The sequence below is a fragment of the Oncorhynchus mykiss genome, chromosome 10 (assembly GCF_057628025.1).
Source record: "Oncorhynchus mykiss isolate SJ-2025 chromosome 10, ASM5762802v1, whole genome shotgun sequence".
In the NCBI taxonomy this organism is placed as follows: domain Eukaryota; kingdom Metazoa; phylum Chordata; class Actinopteri; order Salmoniformes; family Salmonidae; genus Oncorhynchus; species Oncorhynchus mykiss.
The window spans coordinates 27,031,582-27,050,608 of record NC_143031.1 but is presented as its reverse complement, the minus strand read 5'-3'; the positions used below and the strand labels follow the sequence as shown (position 1 = coordinate 27,050,608).

Sequence of the window (19,027 nt, the reverse complement as noted above, 5' to 3'; positions counted from 1 at the left end):
TGTAAACTCTCCTTCCAGACTCATTAAGCATCTCCAATCCAAAATGAAATCTAGAATCGGCTTCCTATTTCGAAACAAAGCATCCTTCACTCATGCTGCTAAACATACCCTCGTAAAACTGACTATCCTACTGATCCTTGACTTCGGCGATATCATTTACAAAATAGACTGCATCCAATTTGCTGAGTAGCGTGTTGGAGGCTATCACAGTGCCATCCGTTTTGTCACCAAAGCCCCATATACCACCCACCATTGCGACCTGTATACTCTCGTTGGCTGGCCCTCGCTTCATATTTGTCACCAAACCCACTGGCTCCAGGTCATCTATAAGGTAAAGCCCCGCCTTATGTCAGCTCACTGGTCACCATAGCGGCACCCACCCGTAGCACACGCTCCAGCAGGTACAGTTGAAGTCTGAAGTTTACATACACTTATGTTGGAGTCATTTAAAACTAGTTTTTAAACCACTCCACAGATATATTGTTAACAAACTATAGTTTTGGCAAGTCTGTTAGGACACCTACTTTGTGCATGAAAGTAATTTTTCCTACAATTGTTTACAGACAGATTATTTCACTTATAATTCACTGTATCACAATTTTACTTGGTCAGAAGTTTATATACAGTAAGTTGACTGTGCCTTTTAAACAGCTTGAAAAATTCCATTAAATGATATCATGGCTTTAGAAGCTTCTGTTAAGCTAATTGACATCATTTGAGTCAATTGGAGGTGTAAATCCTTGGGAGCAATTTCCAAACGCTTGAAGGTACCATGTTCATCTGTGTTGAACAATTGAACACAAGTATATACACCATGGGACCACACAGCTGTCATACCACTCAGGAAAGAGACGCGTTCTGCCTCCTAGAGATGAAAGTACTTTGGTGCAAAAAGTGCAAATCAATCCCAGAACAACAGCAAAGGACCTTGTGAAGATGCTGGAGGAAACAGGTACAAAAGTATCTATATTCACAGTAAAACGAGTCCTATATCGACACAACCTGAAAGGCCGGGGGGGCTTTGCATGTTGTGGGGGTGCTTTGCTGCAGGAGGGACTGGTGCACTTCACAAAATAGATGGCATCATGAGGCAGAAATTATTTGGATATATTGAAGCAACATCTCAGGACATCAGTCAGGAAGTTAAAGCTTGGTCCAAATGGGTCTTCCAACTGGACAATGACCCCAAGCATACTTCCAAAGTTGTGGCAAAATGGCTTAAGGACAACAAGGTCAAGGTATTAGAGTGGCCATCACAAAGCCCTGACCTCAATCCTATAGAACATTTGTGGGCAGAACTGAAAAAGCGTGTGCGAGCGTGTGCGAGCAAGGCGGCCTACAATCCTTACACCAGCTCTGTCAGGAGGAATGGGCCAAAATTCACCAACTTACTGTGGGAAGCATGTGGAAGGCTACCAAAGTATGTTTGACCCAAGTTAAACAATTTAAAGGCAATGCTACCGAATACTAATTGAGTGTATGTAAACTTCTGACCCACTGGGAATGTGATGAAAGACATAAAATAGTGATTTATTTCAGCTCTACTATTATTCTGACATTTCACATTCTTAAAATAAAGTGGTGATCCTAACTGACCTAAGACAGGGAATTTTTACAAGGATTAAATGTCAGGAATTGTGAAAAATTGAGTTTAAATGTATTTGGCTAAGGTGTATGCAAACTTCCGTCTTCAACTGTACATTTCACTGGTCCACCCCAAAAGATAATTCCTCCTTTGGCTGCCTTTCCTTCAAGTTTTCTGCTGCCAGTGACTGGAACGAATTGCAAAAATCACTGAAGCTAGAGTTATATCTCCCTCACTAACTTTAAGCATCAGTTATCAGAGCAGCTTACAGATCATTGAACCTGTACATAGCCCATCTGTAAATAGCCCATCCAACTACCTCATTCCCATATTTTTATTTATTTTTATTTAAATATATATTTTTGCTCCTTTGCATCTCTACTTGTGCAGAAGATTAATGCACATCTATCACTCGTGTTTATTTGCGAAATTGTAATTATTTTGCCACTATGGCCTATTTATTGCCTTACCTCCCTAATCTTACTTCATTTGCACACACTGTATATAGACTTTTCTATTGTGTTATTGACTGTACGTTTGTTTAATCCATGTGTAACTCTGTTTGTTTATCTTGGCCAGGTCGCAGTTGTAAATGAGAACTTTTTCTCAACTGGCCAACCTGGTGAAATAATAATCTGTCCACCAGTTAGACCTCCATTTATTGTATTATAAACAACACCAACAGGGATTATTGTTGAAGTGAAGACCAAGTGACCATCCCACTGAGTCCTGCCTTGGCAATACCAAAAATGTAGTTATGGATTGCCCTTCGCAAAAGCTCTGACGAAGGCCTTGAGGCCGATCCGTAAAGCTTATTAAAGAGCAGTGATACTATCAAGAACAGTGCAGGTTTCTTCTTTTTTCTTATCTTATTCAACTGTTACCATGCACCTGCAACAAAGATAGCTCAGATGTGCTAGTGCCTTTTGAATTTTCCCTTTAAATAAATGAAATCACTGCTTTCAGGCTGGTTGTATTGCAGTGTGTAGACAAATACCATTTTTTTTCTTCCTGGAAGTTTCTTTAGTGTTCTTGTTTTGTAATTTCCCTTAGCGGTGCTCCAGCAGCGAGTGGCAGCCCTGGAGCAGGAGAGAGCTGAGTTTGTCAAGCGCAAACAGCAACTGGAGTCTGAGTTCAACCAGAAACGGGCCAAGTTCAAAGAGCTCTACCTGTCCAAAGAAGGTGACTGTTCAATCTGCTGTCCACATTATGCCATGTTGCTAATGGTAAACTTCTGTAGTTAGCTTCATGAATATGGACCCTGGTCTCCTGGAACATATCCAACCTTATCATGGGTTACCTCCTATATTTTCCTCACCGTTCCTCTCTTTCCTCCCAGAGGAACTGAAGTGCCAGGCAACGTCTTTGGAGGGGGCCCAGTCGGAGCTGAGTCGTGTACAGGCCCAGCTGGAACAGGCCCAAGCTGACATGGAGAACATCAAGGCGGTGGCCACTGTGTCAGAGAGCACCAAGCAGGAGGCCATTGACCAGGTCAAGGGACAGTGGCAGGAGGAGGTGGCCTCCCTACAGGCCATCATGAAAGGTACTGTAGCTAGGCTAACTCTACATTGCCTCCTCTGGCCCTAATTTTGCCATTCAGTATCTAGTTGGTGACTCTGTTGGAAGGATTCCAGTAGCTGTAAATAACCCATGTAACATTTCCTCTAGACTAGGCCTGCATGAAAGGCAGTCATTTTGATCCCATGTCATTGCCATGCTTCTGTTACAGAAGTAGCATCTTAGCTTGATACGCAGAAATTAACATAGAATAAAAAATTGTCAGCAAATAAAGTTTGTTAAATTGAGTTGAGTAGGTATCTAGTAATGAGCCTGATTTGAAAATCCACTGCTACTCTTTACACTGAGGATCAGTTATGAGCACATTGACTGGTACTGTGTTATATCTCCCCTCCCCCCTCAGACACAGTGCGTGAGTATGAGGTGCAGTTCCACCAGCGCCTTGAGCAGGAGCGTGCCCAATGGAACCAGTACAGGGAGGTGGTGGAGAGGGAGATGGGCGAGCTGAGACACCGCCTCTCTGAGGGCGGCCAGGAGGAGGAGAACCTGGAGAACGACATGAAGAAGGTTGGCTGGTTTCACACTGGGGGGTGTCATCAAAGTACATTAATCCTTTCATCAGTGTTGGGGTCAATTCCATTGCAATTCAATCAATTTAATAAAAACAGAAAATCTCCATAGAGAAGCCTTGAAGAGAATTGGAATGTGACTCGATTTGAATGTGTTTCCCCCCAGGCCCAGGAAGATGCAGAGAAGCTACGGTCAGTGGTAATGCCTATGGAGCAGGAGATAGCAGCTCTGAAAGTCAAACTGACTGTGGCAGAGGACAGGGTGAAGGAGCTGGAGGCCTCAAAGGTTAGTCAATAGGGTCTGGAAAGGAAAACAGACTTTTACAACACAGACAAGATCTCCATGCTTATTTTATTAACAAAACAATCTTATCCATCCAAGATGTCAATTGCAGTATGGGTTATATCTAGACGACGGTAGGCTAGATTCAGCCGTGGGTCGATTTGACGGAGTGGATGGTCAGGGGGCCGGAACCTAATGATAATTTGTACACTGCAAATTGACCACAACTAAGCCTAAAAAGAGATTTGTATTTGAAAATTACAATGAGACACGATCACATGTGTCTCTAGGGAACAGATTTCCTAAATTAAACACATTTTGTGCTGAATTCCTGGTTATTTTTTTATTTTTTTTTTGCCCAAAACTAAAATAATAAAAATATCCCTTGCGGGCCGGTTTTGGCACGCAGGCCGCCTTTTGCTGACCCCTAATTTAGACCATTTGCAGAGGACTATGAATTTAGGATCATTATTTATGACATTTATAGACAAATAATCTAGGCAAAACTGTCTGAAGTGATACAGTGGAAAATATGTCATTTGAGTTACTGATAAATGACTTGTTTTTGTTCTGTAGGTAAAGGAGCTCAATCATGTCCTGGAAGCAGAGAAATCCTGCCGCACAGACCTGGAGATGTACGTGGCGGTGCTCAACACTCAGAAGTCAGTCCTTCAGGAGGACGCAGAGAAACTACGAAAAGAGCTCCATGAAGGTGACACACTCGTAAAGCTTTTTTTTTTAAGCAAGCTGTTAGCAGTTGATGTTATTCTTTTAATAACACAGACCCCAAAGCAAATCAAGGGGAGGAAAATAGGTTTATTCAAGTAGGACAAATCATGTTTGGAAGTAGATGGTCATTCTCCCCTGTCCTCAGTGATGCTCTCCAGTGATTCTCCCCACAGAACAAAGGGACAGCATGTAGTTTTATAACCCAGCCCTAGCCTGTGGTTGACCAATTAGAATTCCTTGCAATAAAACTGGGCCAATGGCCAAATACAAGTATCCTATTTCAGGCTCACTGTATAGACAAATTCCTCCCATTAATCCCCTATTACAGAAAAAACACTTTCCATTCATCTTTAGTACGCCATTGACTTTTAATCCTCTGTCTCTTGTACTCTAATGACCTCTTGTCCTCTCTCTGCATTGTGTATTTATCTTTCAAATTTTCTTATACTGTCAAACATAAGGATAAGAGATGTAAGACATTTCAATACAGAAGTACAGCACAGTATTGTCCTTTTTTTCCCCCGCTATCTCTATCTCTCACTATATATATCTGTCTGTCATGTTTTTTTCTTCCATGGTCAGTGTGTCACCTCTTGGAGCTGGAGCGGCAGCAGCACAACCAGCTGAAGCACACTTGGCAGCGGGCCAACGACCAGTTCCTGGAGTCACAGAGGCTGCTGATGAGGGACATGCAGAGGATCGAGAACGTGCTCTCTTCTGAGCAGCTCCGGCAGGTGGAAGAGATTAAGAAGAGGGACCAGGTACGCACACCTGGAGTCAGAAGGGGTGTGGGGGGGGTTAGTGGCCTGGGGTGTGTCTGGCCGTGCAAGATTGAATCAGACAATATATGAGGAATAGAGTAAATACTGACAGTGTAATGACAGACAATTTGACGTGATATTGTGTGTGCATGTGCTCTTATGGGAATGCCAGTCAGTTAAAATGGCGTAAATACCCTGTCAAAGTGTAGTCCATTTATTGACGTTGTTTCCCTCAGGAGGAGGATGAGAAGGAAAGGATCAGCCAGGCCAAGGAGCAGAACGAGGAAGACAGGACAGAAACCGAACCTTTAGAAGACTCATTCCTTGGGCTCAGTATTGAAGAGGTATGGATATGATGTCACCAACACCTTACAGAGAGCACATGCCTCAGACACATGTGATCTTCTCTCTTTAAAACATTATCTCTTCAGTTCATATTGAATATGAAGTCCATAAAATCTGGACATTAACTCCACATCTTTACAATGACTTTGGGTCTCGTTGAATGTTTAAGGTAACCTCTCCACCTAATCCGCTGTGACAAGCATGGTCAATTGTGGTCTAAAATGCCATCTCCTTAAATATCTTGGAGAATTTCTTTAATGACACTAACATAAGTATTCCAGAAATTGGTCAAAAGCATGTGATTTTGTTCAAAGCACTATTTTCTGACAATGTACCTCGCATTTCTAGTTTTGACATCGCACTCACAACAAAAGCACATCCCCACCCATTTTCTTTCTTTTGCTTTCTGTCATTCTGAGTCTCTGAGGCTGTGTTTATACAGCCACCCTAAGAACCCAAATCTGATTTTCTTTCTATATCAATTTTTCTTTTCTGACCCACACTGTTTTACATGTGACCCATAATAGATTTGCACATTCACACTGATGCGATGCTTATTATGGTTGTCATGGTAACGTCACGACATGAAAAATATATATCAGACAGGTCGCATATGGAGGATTGGGTTTCTATCAGGATTCAGATCCACATGTGGAGGTGGTATAAATGGGAAGTCAAAAGATAAAAGTTCCATGTGTTTTTTTAGCTGTTTACACATTAGGGAAAAGATCCGATGGGAATGGGATATGTAAATAATTGGCAAAAGATCTGAATGGGCTGACTGTGAACGCAGCCTGAAGTGCTACTCATCTACTTCTGATCATTACAACCATTCTATCCCTCCCTCTTCTCTCCTCCAGCCCCACAGTGCCCACGGCTCCATGCACTCCTTAGACTCTGACCTGGTGGCAGGGGCCCCTCTGGACCTCTACAAAGACGGCCTTCGGAGGGTCCAGTCCACAGACAGCCTGGGTTCCTCTCCTGGTCTCCAGGGCCTGGGGGGCTACAACCATAAGGCCAAGTCGGCCAGCCACCTAGATGAGTCCGACTTCGGACCCCTGGTGGGGGCGGACTGCGGGGCCCCTGAGGGCTTGTTGGGCTTTGGGGACACGCTATCGGTCAGCTCCATCCAGCTGACGGCCGGCCACTTCCTGCTCACCAAGGTCTTAAATCAACTTTTTATTAGACTTTCATGTATTGTGTCTGTAAAACGATTGATCTTTTTAAATGCAGTTTTAAATAATGATTTGTTATGATCCAGGACCAGGAGAAGGCTATAAAGGCCATGACGCCGGAGCAGGAGGAGACGGCCTCGCTGATGTCCAGCATCTCCCACGCACACGACACCACCTTCCTGACCCCGTCAGGCTACCGCCTGGTCAGTGACCAGGAGTGGAACCTGCTTCAGCAAGAGGTCAGACAGTTTCATACAGTGTTTTGGTTCATTTAAATTGTTTGATGTTTTGGTTGGGCTTTGTTTTGCAGTACAATATTGTCCGCTATACGTCCCTTAACCACTTTGGTTCAAAAGCACCAATAAGTATAATTTAGTACTAAGTACTGTATTTGTTACTATTAGGAAAATACAATGTAGCGTAGGTGTTGAAATAAAGTAAACATTCTTTACACTGCTATGAATTGTGTAAAGTTTAGTCTGCACACATGGACAGCCTGGGGTTTCCATATAAATATTTTGTATTTACCATGTGGTATTCCTCCTAACTTCATTCTTGGCTGTCTGTCACTAGGTGAAGAACGCAGGAAGGAAGTTGGGACGGCGGTGTGACATGTGCTCTAACTACGAAAAACAGCTGCAGGTCATCCAGGGCCAGGAGGCAGAGACACGCGATCAGGTAACGCCCTCTCTCTCATTCCCTGTGACACTATTACAGCTTAACTTTCTGTGATGTATACACCTATGTCAAGGATACTTAAAGGGAAAGTTCCTCCCAAGATCAAAGTCATCTTTAGTGATATTTAGTATTTCTGTATTCCTTGTCATATGTTTGGCTCCCACTAAGCTACATGCATTAGAAGAAATCTGACCACAAGAAACCTAAATTAATGGGGGGAAAGAAAAAGTGCAAGTTAGCTGGTGCCAATCTTTCTCATGAATTTGTCTCCGTCTCTTTGGTCTCTCAGGTAAAGAAGCTCCAGGTGATGCTGCGGCAGGCCAACGACCAGCTAGAGAGAACCATGAGTGAAAAACAGGAGTTGGAGGACTCTGTAAAACAGGGCAACGAGGAAACCACTGCAAAGGTCTGTCCTCCTTCAGCGCCAGCTGTACCACCAGAGACTCTGGGTTCGCGCCCAGGCTCTGTCGTAACCCGCCGCGACCGGGAGGTCCGTGGGGTGACGCACAATTGGCCTAGCGTCGCCCGGGTTAGGGAGGGTTAGGCCGGTAGGGAAATCCTTGTCTCATCGCGCACCAGCGACTCCTGTGGCGGGCCGGGCGAAGTGCGTGCTAACCAAGGTTGCCAGGTGCACGGTGTTTCCTCCGATACATTGGTGCGGCTGGCTTCCGGGTTGGATGGCGCTGTGTTAAGAAGCAGTGCGGTTGGGTTGTGTATCGGAGGACGCATGACTCTCGACCTTCGTCTCTCACGAGCCCGTACGGGAGTTGTAGCGATGAGACAAGATAGTAGCTACTAAACAATTGGGTACCACGAAATTGGGGAGAAAGAGGGGGGAAAAAAATAAGAAGTCTGTCCTCCTTCCACACATTAACACACTTCAGAATCCAAAAAGTGTCAAGGATAGTAAAGCGTCAGGTAATCTTTATGCTCTTTTGTTGTTTGAGGAGTTATTTCTAATCTTCAAAGAATGCACAGTTGTGGCCAAAATTTGAGAATGACACAAATATTAATTTCCACAAAGTTTGCTGCTTCAGTGTCTTTAGATATTTTTGTCAGATGTTACTATGGAATACTGAAGTATAATTACAATAATTTCAGAAGTGTCAAAGGCTTTTATTGAAGTTGATGCAAAGAGTCAATATTTCCAGTGTTGACCCTTCTTTTTCAAGACCTCTGCAATCCTCCCTGGCATGCTGTAAATTAACTTCTGGGCCATATGATGGCAGCCCATTCTTGCATAATCAATGTTTGGAGTTTGTCAGAATTTGTGTGGTTTTTTTTGTCCCCCCGGACTGATGGTAGCTGATGGTAGCGCACATCAGGACTGATGGTAGCGCACACTTTGTCTTCTCCAGACAAGCTTTTTTCCGGATGCCCCAAACAATTGGAAAGGGGATTCATCAGAGAAAATTACTTTACCCCTATCCCTTTTGCAGAATATCAGTCTGTCCCTGATGTTTTTCCTGGAGAGAAGTGGCTTCTTTGCTGCCCTTCTTGACACCAGGCTGTCCTCCAAAAGTCTTCGCCTCACTGTGCATGCAGATGCACTCACACCTGCCTGCTGCCATTCCTGAGCAAGCTCTGTACTGGTGGTGACCCGATCCCGCAGCTGAATCAACTTTAGGAGACAGTCCTGGCACTTGCTGGACTTTCTTGGGTGCCCTGAAGCCTTCTTCACATAATTTGAACTGTTCTCCTTGAAGTTCTTGATGATCCGATAAATGGTAGATTTAGGTGCAATCTTACTGGCAGCAATTTCCTTGCCTGTGAAGCCCTTTTTGTGCAAAGCAATTATGACTGCATGTGTTTCCTTGCATGTAACCATGTTTGACAGAGGAAGCACAATGATTCCAAGCACCACCCTCCTTTTGAAGCTTTCAGTCTGTTATTCAAAGTCAATCGGCATGACAGAGTGCTCTCCAGCCTTGTCCTCGTCAGCACTCGCACCTGTGTTGAGAGAATCACTGACATGATGTCAGCTGGTCGTTTTGTGGCAGGGCTGAAATGCAGTGGAAATGTTTTTGGGGGGGGATTCAGTTCATTTGCATGGCAAAGAGGGACATTGCAATTCATCTGATTACTCTTCATAACATTCTGGAGTATATGCAAATTGCCATCATACAAACTGAGGCAGCATACTTAATTAATATTTGTGTCATTCTCAACTTTTGGCCACGACTATACAATGCTTACGGTTGGAATGTGGATAAATCAGGATACGTCATTCTTTTTCTGTGGATTGTATGTTCAGTTATCCTCTGGAGCATGTGGATTTCTTGCTTTTTCCCAGGTCGCTGCTCTCATGCACAGAGTCCAGGAGTCCGAGTCACTGCTTAAAACACTACAAGAGGCCTTCAGTCAGGCCAAGAGGAACACACAGGAACAGATGGTGAGCAGCACTTTTCTGCTACAGCCTCTCAATACAGCCTCTGTTTGGGCCACCGGTGTCTCAATAGTGTCAGTCTGTGCCAGAAGGCCTGTGTAAATAAAGTTAGCAGCAAAAGCATTTGAACATGCCATCGCTGCGTGTGCCTTTTTTGATTTGGTGATTCAACCAGCTTCTTACTGTAATTAAGAAGGATGTTTATCTTGCTGAAGAGAGAGCTAGTGGAAATGTGATGGAATGTTCTGCCTGATAGACGTTTGACCTCTAATCACACTTGTGGTCTCTTTCCTTCAGTCTGTGTCCCGCAGTTCCATTTGACAGTACATTGAAACACCAGGAGGAAACAGGATGATGCCACATGATTTGACTGAGTGCTGTTTTTGCCAAAATCAGGCTGTGCTGATGCAGTCCAGGGAGCAGGTTGCGGAGGAACTGAGCAGACTGCAGAGGGACAACGACAGCCTAACAGGCAAACACCGACTCCACTTATCTCTCCAGCAGCAGGAGGACTTCAAACTACCCACCATGGTGCAAGTACGAGACAATCATTCACAGCCACCGTTTTGAGAATTGCTCTCGGGCGCATCTCAATAGTCTAAAGGACAGCCCTCTTCTTATTTTCACACTAATTCATAGATTTACAGAAGAATGTCTCTTGACATCTGAATAATAAACAAGAGTTCATTGCAAGGACCATCCAGGCTCTTCATTTTTTCCCCCTGTGCTTACATGGCATTGACAAAGATGAAAACATCAGTAATATTCCACATTTAAATCCAAGGGGGATAATGTGATATGTATTTTATTCCTAGATTTAGTCAAGTCATTTTCTAAGACTTTGTGTTCCAAATACATAGATTCTGCACAAATGATAGGAGTGTTATGTCATGTTAATGTTGTAAAAAAACAAAACACCTGGAATTGTAAAGATCTAGTAATGTTAGCAGACCTGCACAGAATCTGTCATTCAGAACTGAAACCATCACCTTGACCACGTACTATTTCACTGACTGGTTAATGAACTGGCAGGGAGAACATACTAGGGCCCTTCAGGGTGTTAATGATTCTATAGTGTACTTGTTGACTGCTTTAACATGAACAAGTCTTTAGAGTGAAACCAAAACTTGATGAAAATGCAGTATCTAAACTCTCGTAACCACCATAATGGTTATTGGCGTCTTTTCCTTCCATATAAACTCATATCTCAGTATTCAATTACATTTAATTTTTTTTAAATGAGGGATTGAAATAGGAATACGTTGGAGTAAATGAAGAAAACAATTAGATCTTGGAAGAACTGGTAGTAACAAGTATGAAAGGGATGGAACAACTTGGTCTGAAATGTATGAGTAAGTCACCATACACATCTCCAAGTGCACGGTCCCCAGAAGCAGACGGCCGTCTGGTTCACACCATCGAGCTATTTACATGTTCATCAGGTACTTCTTTCACCATTCATATACCCATTGTGACTCACTTAAATTGGTACGTGCAACTATTTCTGCTCCCCTCTAGGAACTACAATCCCTGGTGCTGCAGTTGCGGGAGGACATAGTTGTGGTGCGCACGGCTGCAGACCACCTGGAAGAGAAGCTGAAGGCGGAGATCCTGTTCCTGAAGGAGCAGCTCCAGGCAGAGCAGTGCCTCAAAGAGAACCTGGAGGACACACTACAGCTGGAGATAGATGGCTGCAAGGAGGAGATAGGTGAGGCTCACCTTCTCATTCCTTAGGCTTGACACACAAGGAGAGATAGAGAAGAACCATAGATGGATATTTGACATACAGCTCTGGGAAAGATTAAGAGACCACTGCAAAATTATTTGTTTTTCTGGTTTTACAATTTATGGTATGTGTTTGGGTAAAAATGTTAATTATAGTTTTATTCTACAAACTACTGACATTTCTCCCAAATTCTAAATAAAAATATTGTTAATATTGTGAAGAAAATAAAGTTAATATTCATTTTTAAACATCAATTCTAATGTTTTAACAGTGTTCAGAAATCAATATTTGGCAAAACTCTGGGTTATTCCAATCGCGGTTTTCATGCGTCTTGGCACAATCTCCACCAGTCTTTCACATTGATGTTGGCTGACTTTATGCCACCCCTGGCACAAAAAAAAACATTTGTTTGATGGCTCGTGACCATCCATCTTCCTCATGATCACATTCCAGAGGTTTTCAATGGGGTTCAGGTCTGGAGATTGGGCTGACCATGACAGGGTCTTGATCTGGTGGTCTTCCATCCACACCTAGATTGTTTTGGCTGTGTGGCATGGAGCATTGTCCTGCTCAAAAAAAACAATCCTCAGAGTTGGGGAACATTGTCAGAGCAGAAGGAAGCAGGTTTTCTTTCAGGATAATCTTATACGTGGCTTGATTCATGCATCCTTCACAAAGACAAATCTGCCTGATTCCAGCCTTGCTGAAGCACCCCCAGATCATCACCAATCCTGCACAAAATTTCACAAGACCTGGAGAGCCCTACAAGCTACAGTGTCTCACACCCACTGTGTGAGACACTCACTTTGTTGTGCTATAATCCTCATGCTCATTAATCAAGATATCTGTTGATTAATGTACCAGATTTACCGAAAGTTTACATTTCATCTGTATGTCCTGGGCAGGTGTAGATGTTTATCTATGGCTCTGAGTTGAGCTATCTGGATACCTGTTGATGAACTGCTGGTGTAGAGTGAATGTGAGCAATAAAGAATCTTGAGTTGCATTTAATAAGAGCCAGAGATGCTAAATATGATGCTTAGCCGTCAGCTCAAACTTGTATGGCTTACAGTAGTTTCAGCGGTACAAATTACAGTAGAGTTAAGGGATAAAACATGTGCTGAGCAAGTGTTCAGCTTCACGGTCATATACTGAACCCATCAGCGCAACTGAACTCAGCTTCTCCACCATGAAATTGCCTGTCTTTTCCTTTGAATTTCATCCAATACCCTCGTTCTCTGAAGATTTCCCCTGTACCCTCAACATTTTTCTCCTTTCCTTTTTTCTTGGTTGGTGACTGTTCAGACATCTTGGAAATTACGAAACACACTGACGAATCTTCTTTAGGCTGTTTGTGTGTTAATTCTGTACATGTTGGATTAATGACCGTATGACACGGAAACTCACTCACTGCAGTAAGGTTTCTGGAAATGTGGCATGCCAGATTGGTATGGGATTGAGAGGATTAGCACCTGTTATATGCTAGCATAGTCCAGTCATAACCATGCTAACTGAAGTGAATGGTTATGACTAACCATGTAATACCATTAATATGGCATAGCATCATAGCTTTCTTTTTTGTTTCTTTGTCTTCAGAAATGTTAATCAAACACACTGCTTAAAGTGCGGAAAAGTTGTTGAATTCTGGCCCAAGTTATGAACACTTGATTGCTCTGTGTGTCATTCTAATAGCATGGAGGAGTATTTTGTTTGCGTGCTTAGTAACACACACACCTCACACACCACTCTCCTTGGCAGAGGAGATTCGCCCCCTTTAAGACTAGCCACACAGCACTAATGCATTATTCATGAATTGACAACTCATTTTCCAGGACCTGCATTAGAATTCTAGAACGCATGTCTTGGGTTGATGTTCTGATTACCATCATAATGACACTTTATGTATCTGTTTTTTTTATTTTCCCCAGCGTCATTATCCAGTCTGAAAACTGAGCTGGAGCGAGTGAAAGCTGAGAAAGAACAGGTACATGAACTGTAGGGAGACTGCATGAGTCACGACTCTGAATGTGAAGTCAGATTGTCTTGAGTGGCTGCCTTCAATAATGTAATCCCAGCTAAGGCCTAAAACCACTGGCTTGTTAGATTAGTAGTTGCTGTTTGTACATTTGTACAAATGTAGGTGTGAATGATTTATTTACCATCACCAATGTGTTATTTGAAAGCTGTTGTAAATTAATGAGGTTATCAGTTTTCACCAACCATTGTTCCGGAGAGCTACAGTGGGTGCAGGCTTTTGCTCAAGCCTTGCACGTACACACCTGAATTAACCAAGGTCTTGATGTTTAGTTGATTATTGAATTGGGTGTTTGAGTACTGAGCTGGAACAAAGGCCTGTGCATCTAACTTTCTATCAGGACCAGGGTAGGAGACCATTGGCTTAACCTCATTGTTTTGCTCTGCATTGTAGTCTGTCTGTAGCCTAGCTGACGCACAGATCACGTGAAACAGCGAGAGCTGAGTCCCACTGGTCTGGGCAGAAGGCTGTTATAATTCCATATTCCGCTCTTATCAAGAGCTGACACATTGATTGTTTTTTTCCCCCCATGGGGGTTTGAGACCTCTCGTTTGGATTTGTAAATCAAACAGTTGTAATGGAAGGAGGTGACACTCTGTGTGTGTGGGTGTTTGAGTGAGAAAGACAACCTACCAGTAAGGCACAGCCCCCTTCATTATCAACACATTGTCCCAACAACATCAGACTGTGAAATCAGGACTTTGAGTTTGGTAGTAGACTGTTTATGCCAGTAGTTGATAATAACTGTGATGTGCTCATTTCCCAGCTGGAGAGCAGCCTGGCAGAAAAGAGGAAGACATTAGTGAGTGTCCAGGGTCTGAAGAGCAGTCTGGAGGAGCAGCTCAGAGAGCTCACCACAACCAAGGTCAGAGGTCATTCACTGCTCAGACATATCACAGGAGGTTGGTGGCACTTTAATTGGGGAGGACGGGCTTGTGGTAATGGAGTGGAATAGGTGGAATGGTATTAAATACACAAACACGTTTCCGTGTGTTTAATGCCATTCCATTGGCTCTGTTCCAGCAATTATTAGTCATCCTCCCCACAGCAGACTCCACTGGCCTGTATGTTACAACTGGCCACTGCTGCTGTTTCTTTCTCAACTATCTGTGATAAGTCTCAGCATCGAGTGGGAGTAGTGATACTCAGTGTGCTGTGTGTGGTGACAGACGGCCCTGGAGGCTCAGGCATTGGATGAGAAGGACAAAGCCCTGCGGTTGCAGACGGAGCTGGATGTTAGTGAGCAGGTGCAGAGGGACTTTGTCAAGCTCTCCCAGACACTCCAGGTATGGACAGTACTGCTGCTGGGTTACCATGGCCACTAGGCTCTCTGAGATCACAAACGGTGGTTACTCGTCAGCTTGCGGTGTTTAACATTCATAGAAAATGCGCCTCCAAAATATGTGTCCTAGGTTATGTATGACCGTGCCTCTATCTATTGGTAGGCAATGCATGCCTTCCCCTAGAATTGGAGGAACACTTACTTGCTTGTAAAATGCATAATAGTATTCAATCAACATTTGTGATGTAGATCTTAGCCATACCTTTCTCTTTGACAAATGGATCTGTACCTTGTCTGACCCATAGAAATAGAGTGAATTCCTTCTATTTCTATAGTCTGACCTTACACTTGATAGGTGAGTCCGCATGATAGTGGTGTTACTATGGCAACATTACTCCAACTCTTATAGTATACCTCTTACCATGGAAACCATATACAGCACCTCATCAGTGCTCATTACACTATTTGATAGTGACTTATTTTACTGTATCTGATGTGCGTCATCTACATGGCTGTATGTGTATTTCTAGATCTAGTGAATTCAATATAAATAATTCACTCTTCCCCCTCAGGTCCAGTTGGAGCGGATCAGACAGGCTGACTCTTTAGACCGTATCCGAGCCATCCTCAACAACACCAACTTGACTGACATCAGCCAGCTCCCAGAGACATGATACCCTTGGCTGAAACTCCATTCTCCCTCCTGCCCCTCATTTCCCTCTATCTCACTGGCCTAATGACATTCTCCCACCTTTCCAGGCCACTCCCCCACTTCTACCACCCAATGGAAGGGATCCGGAGGGATAAGAGGGGTGTGGGTGTTTTTAAATGAAGTCTAAATCCAAGATGGAGGATATCTATCATTACAGGAGAAAGGGCCTTTTCTGTATAGGATTTGAAGCACACAAGGCAGGAGTGAAGGTGAACACTACTACTAAGAGGTTGTAAATAACTAAATGACTGTTTCCTGCAGAGTGGCAATTCTTGTATCTTTCCTGTGGTTCTACTGTAGACATTGGACTGGCCATATTAGCCCAACCAAAGGAGGAGTTTGTAGTCTTCTTCTAAGTCACTTTCATCTACAACTTCTCTTTCAGGTAAAGGGAACAAATGGATCCATACAATTTCTGCAAGTGGTTAATAAAATGTTCTCGCTCCCACTTAGTTTCTTACTTAGTCTTGCCCCCTTATGTTTACTGTTAATCTCCTTTTCTCTCTCCATGCAAGGGTTTTTCTGTATTTTTACTATTTTTCTACATTGTAGAATAATAGTGAAGACTTCAATTTTCCGATTGACTGACCTTCATGTCTTAAAGTAATAATGGACTGTCATTTCTTTTTGCTTATTTGAGCTGTTCTTGCCATAATATGGACTTGGTCTTTTTCCAAATAGGGCTATCTTCTGTATACCACCCCTACCTTGTCACAACACAACTGATTGGCTCAAACACATTAAGGAAAGAAAGACATTCTACAAATGAACTTCTAACAAGGGAAAGGGGGATACCTAGTCAGTTGTACATCTGAAGGCACACCTGTTAATTGAAAGGCATTCCAGGTGACTATCTCAATTGAATGGATAATCTATAGAACTAACTAATTGACTAATTCTTCTGAAGGGTGGATTTCATGGTCTGGGATCACCGTTGACAATAGTTCCTTTGATTAGATTTTCAGTGTCATGCCTGAATGTTAATGGTAACTCATTGATCAAAAGTTTATCTGACTTTTGTCCCTCTCTTGCTGAGAAAATGCACTCTTGTCTCTACTTTTTCCTATGTATTTCATATTTCACTCGTATAGTTTTGTTTCTGGCTGCACCACAAATACTATTTTGAAATGAGGGGGCTTTGACCAGGATATGTCATTTGTAAAGTATGTCCACATTGAACACTACCTGATTCGTCAACTCTGTCCCTAGTGTCATGGAGTTTCTGGCACAACTTCTTGAGCACATTCTGAAGTTGCTTAAAGGCCCAGTGCTGTCAAATGTGATTTCTACCCTGTTTTTATCATATTGTACAACAGCTGATGAAACTGACACTGTGAAAAGTGTTATTTCCTGATAGTTGCTGTTTGAAAATACAATCTACACAGGACCTTCTAATCAGCAGGTTTGCATGGGCGGGGGTTATGGCTTTCTGTAGATAGACAAATAAAGAGTTGCAAACCTCTGTCAATTACAGCTGGTATTCAGTTTTCCCCTCCCCACTCAGACCACTGCCAGACAGTCCTAACAATTTTTGCTTGAGTTTTTCCTAAAAAGTCATTTTTACCAATTTGAATGGAAATCTGTTATAGTAAGATACCTTATTGTTACCCAGAAATGATTTGATATTAATATAAAAATGGTTAATTTGAGCCTTAAGTGTAGGTGTCATGTCTCATTGGAAATTATGAATAATGTGAAATCTGACGGTCAGGTTTTACTAGGTTTCCATGGAACTGGTTGAGTACTCTTCCTGTTAAATTAGATCCATGTTGGTTTCATGTCCCTTTTTCTTGGACAGAACTGTCAAATCATCCTGACAGATAATCACTGAACCCTAAGTGGGCACTAGGAGATGGAATAATTGAATAAGAATGAATATGGTTTTGGCAATGGAGGCTATGATCATTACTAATAGCAAGAGCTGTACAAAATAGAGGTCTCTAGCATCAGAAAAGTTCACCAATATAATAACACACATTTTCAATATGGTTTGTCACTCAAGCAATCCCATCAGGCAGTTCACCCGAAAGAGAATGGTTGGCTTTGGGGAGAAACTTTCCACATTTGAATAATCTACTTAATACAGCCTTTTAGAAACACGTAATGCACCGTGAAGTATTTGCCTTTTAATTTCTCTAAAGGAATGAACCTCTAGGCAAGGAATTTAAATGGTGGTAGTGATGGACTTAACAGTTTGTGGATTTAATTGTGTGTGGTGGGTAAAATGCGTTTTCATTCATTAGCTGAGGTGACCGCGGTGCTTACAGCACTTAGGGTTGCTCTATGGAAAATGTTTAGACATGACCGCATGATTTATTGCTTTTAACTGTTGTAAAACAATCATCCTTATAGAAAATGTTTCCCTTCACTGAACATAATTCAACAATGTGATTTTTAAGGATACATTGAGATCATTGAATCTTTGACTTGCATGTACTACATCTGTATCAATTGGATAAATCTGTAAATGTCTTGAGTTTATCAGAATCTTGCTATGTTTTGAGAGGATATGAGTAAGGAAGTCAGATGAACTTGTGCTGAAAGAAATGAATGTTTATGGCTTGTAAAATGATTGATTCTGTGTAATATTGTGAATTCGGTTTAGACCTGGGTTCAAATACATGTGTATTTTAAGTATCAAAGCTCTATCATTATAGTGATAATCACTAGTCACTACAACATGTTCACAGTACCCCATTCATTTCGAAGGAGTTGAATATCTGTCTATTTCAAATTGAATTCGTAACAGTCAGCATTAACAAGGCTTTTTGGTTCTATCATTTCTATGGAATAACTTGTCTACCCTTCCCTTGAATAGTGCTGCTGTGTGTAATTGTCTTAAGGTCCTCAAACAACCCCTTTATTTGGGCTTTGCATAAACAAATTTCTTGTGCTCCTACAGTTACTGAAATTCCAATGAAAAATGACAGTGGCTTTCAGTTAAGACGTTTTAATTTAGGATTTCACTGTGGCGTAATGTTTCCTGCAGAACAGTCATTCTGATAATGGTGGGAGGAAGCTTTGCAAAAAAGTTATTTTTGCATGCTTTGATTCTTCTGCTAGGGCCTCTTGCAAATGTATATACAGTACTGTGTACATTTCTGTATATACCTAATAAACCAAATTGTACTTTATAGAATGTGTGACTGTCTCTCAAACACAATGGCCCATAAACCCATAAAAAAACACTGGACAGCACAGCCTGTGAATTCCAGATACTTAGTGACTAAAATAAAATGGGAA

General features: G+C 42.4%; 1 protein-coding gene across 4 annotated transcripts in view; it reads left to right on the top strand.

The window, feature by feature from the left end:
* The window catches only part of LOC110533566 (rab GTPase-binding effector protein 1), a 22,617-nt gene extending 3,699 nt beyond the window's left edge, over positions 1-18,918 (top strand). For 2 of the 4 annotated variants that reach the window (XR_016483632.1, XR_016483633.1), the window contains exons 2-19: positions 2,639-2,767; positions 2,925-3,128; positions 3,507-3,670; positions 3,839-3,958; positions 4,532-4,667; positions 5,267-5,445; positions 5,682-5,789; positions 6,651-6,953; positions 7,052-7,204; positions 7,539-7,643; positions 7,933-8,049; positions 9,937-10,035; positions 10,327-10,566; positions 11,548-11,737; positions 13,684-13,739; positions 14,557-14,655; positions 14,960-15,076; positions 15,645-18,918. Coding sequence is in view for 2 of the 4 variants with exons in the window: in XM_021617905.3 (XP_021473580.2) it covers positions 2,639-2,767; positions 2,925-3,128; positions 3,507-3,670; positions 3,839-3,958; positions 4,532-4,667; positions 5,267-5,445; positions 5,682-5,789; positions 6,651-6,953; positions 7,052-7,204; positions 7,539-7,643; positions 7,933-8,049; positions 9,937-10,035; positions 10,426-10,566; positions 11,548-11,737; positions 13,684-13,739; positions 14,557-14,655; positions 14,960-15,076; positions 15,645-15,746 (2,522 nt within the window). In the remaining 2 variants the exon portion in view is untranslated. The remainder of the gene's footprint in view (positions 1-2,638; positions 2,768-2,924; positions 3,129-3,506; positions 3,671-3,838; positions 3,959-4,531; positions 4,668-5,266; positions 5,446-5,681; positions 5,790-6,650; positions 6,954-7,051; positions 7,205-7,538; positions 7,644-7,932; positions 8,050-9,936; positions 10,036-10,326; positions 10,567-11,547; positions 11,738-13,683; positions 13,740-14,556; positions 14,656-14,959; positions 15,077-15,644) is intronic. The other 2 variants (XM_021617905.3, XM_090186254.1) reach the window with 1 other exon arrangement.
* Positions 18,919-19,027: the final 109 nt, after the last annotated feature.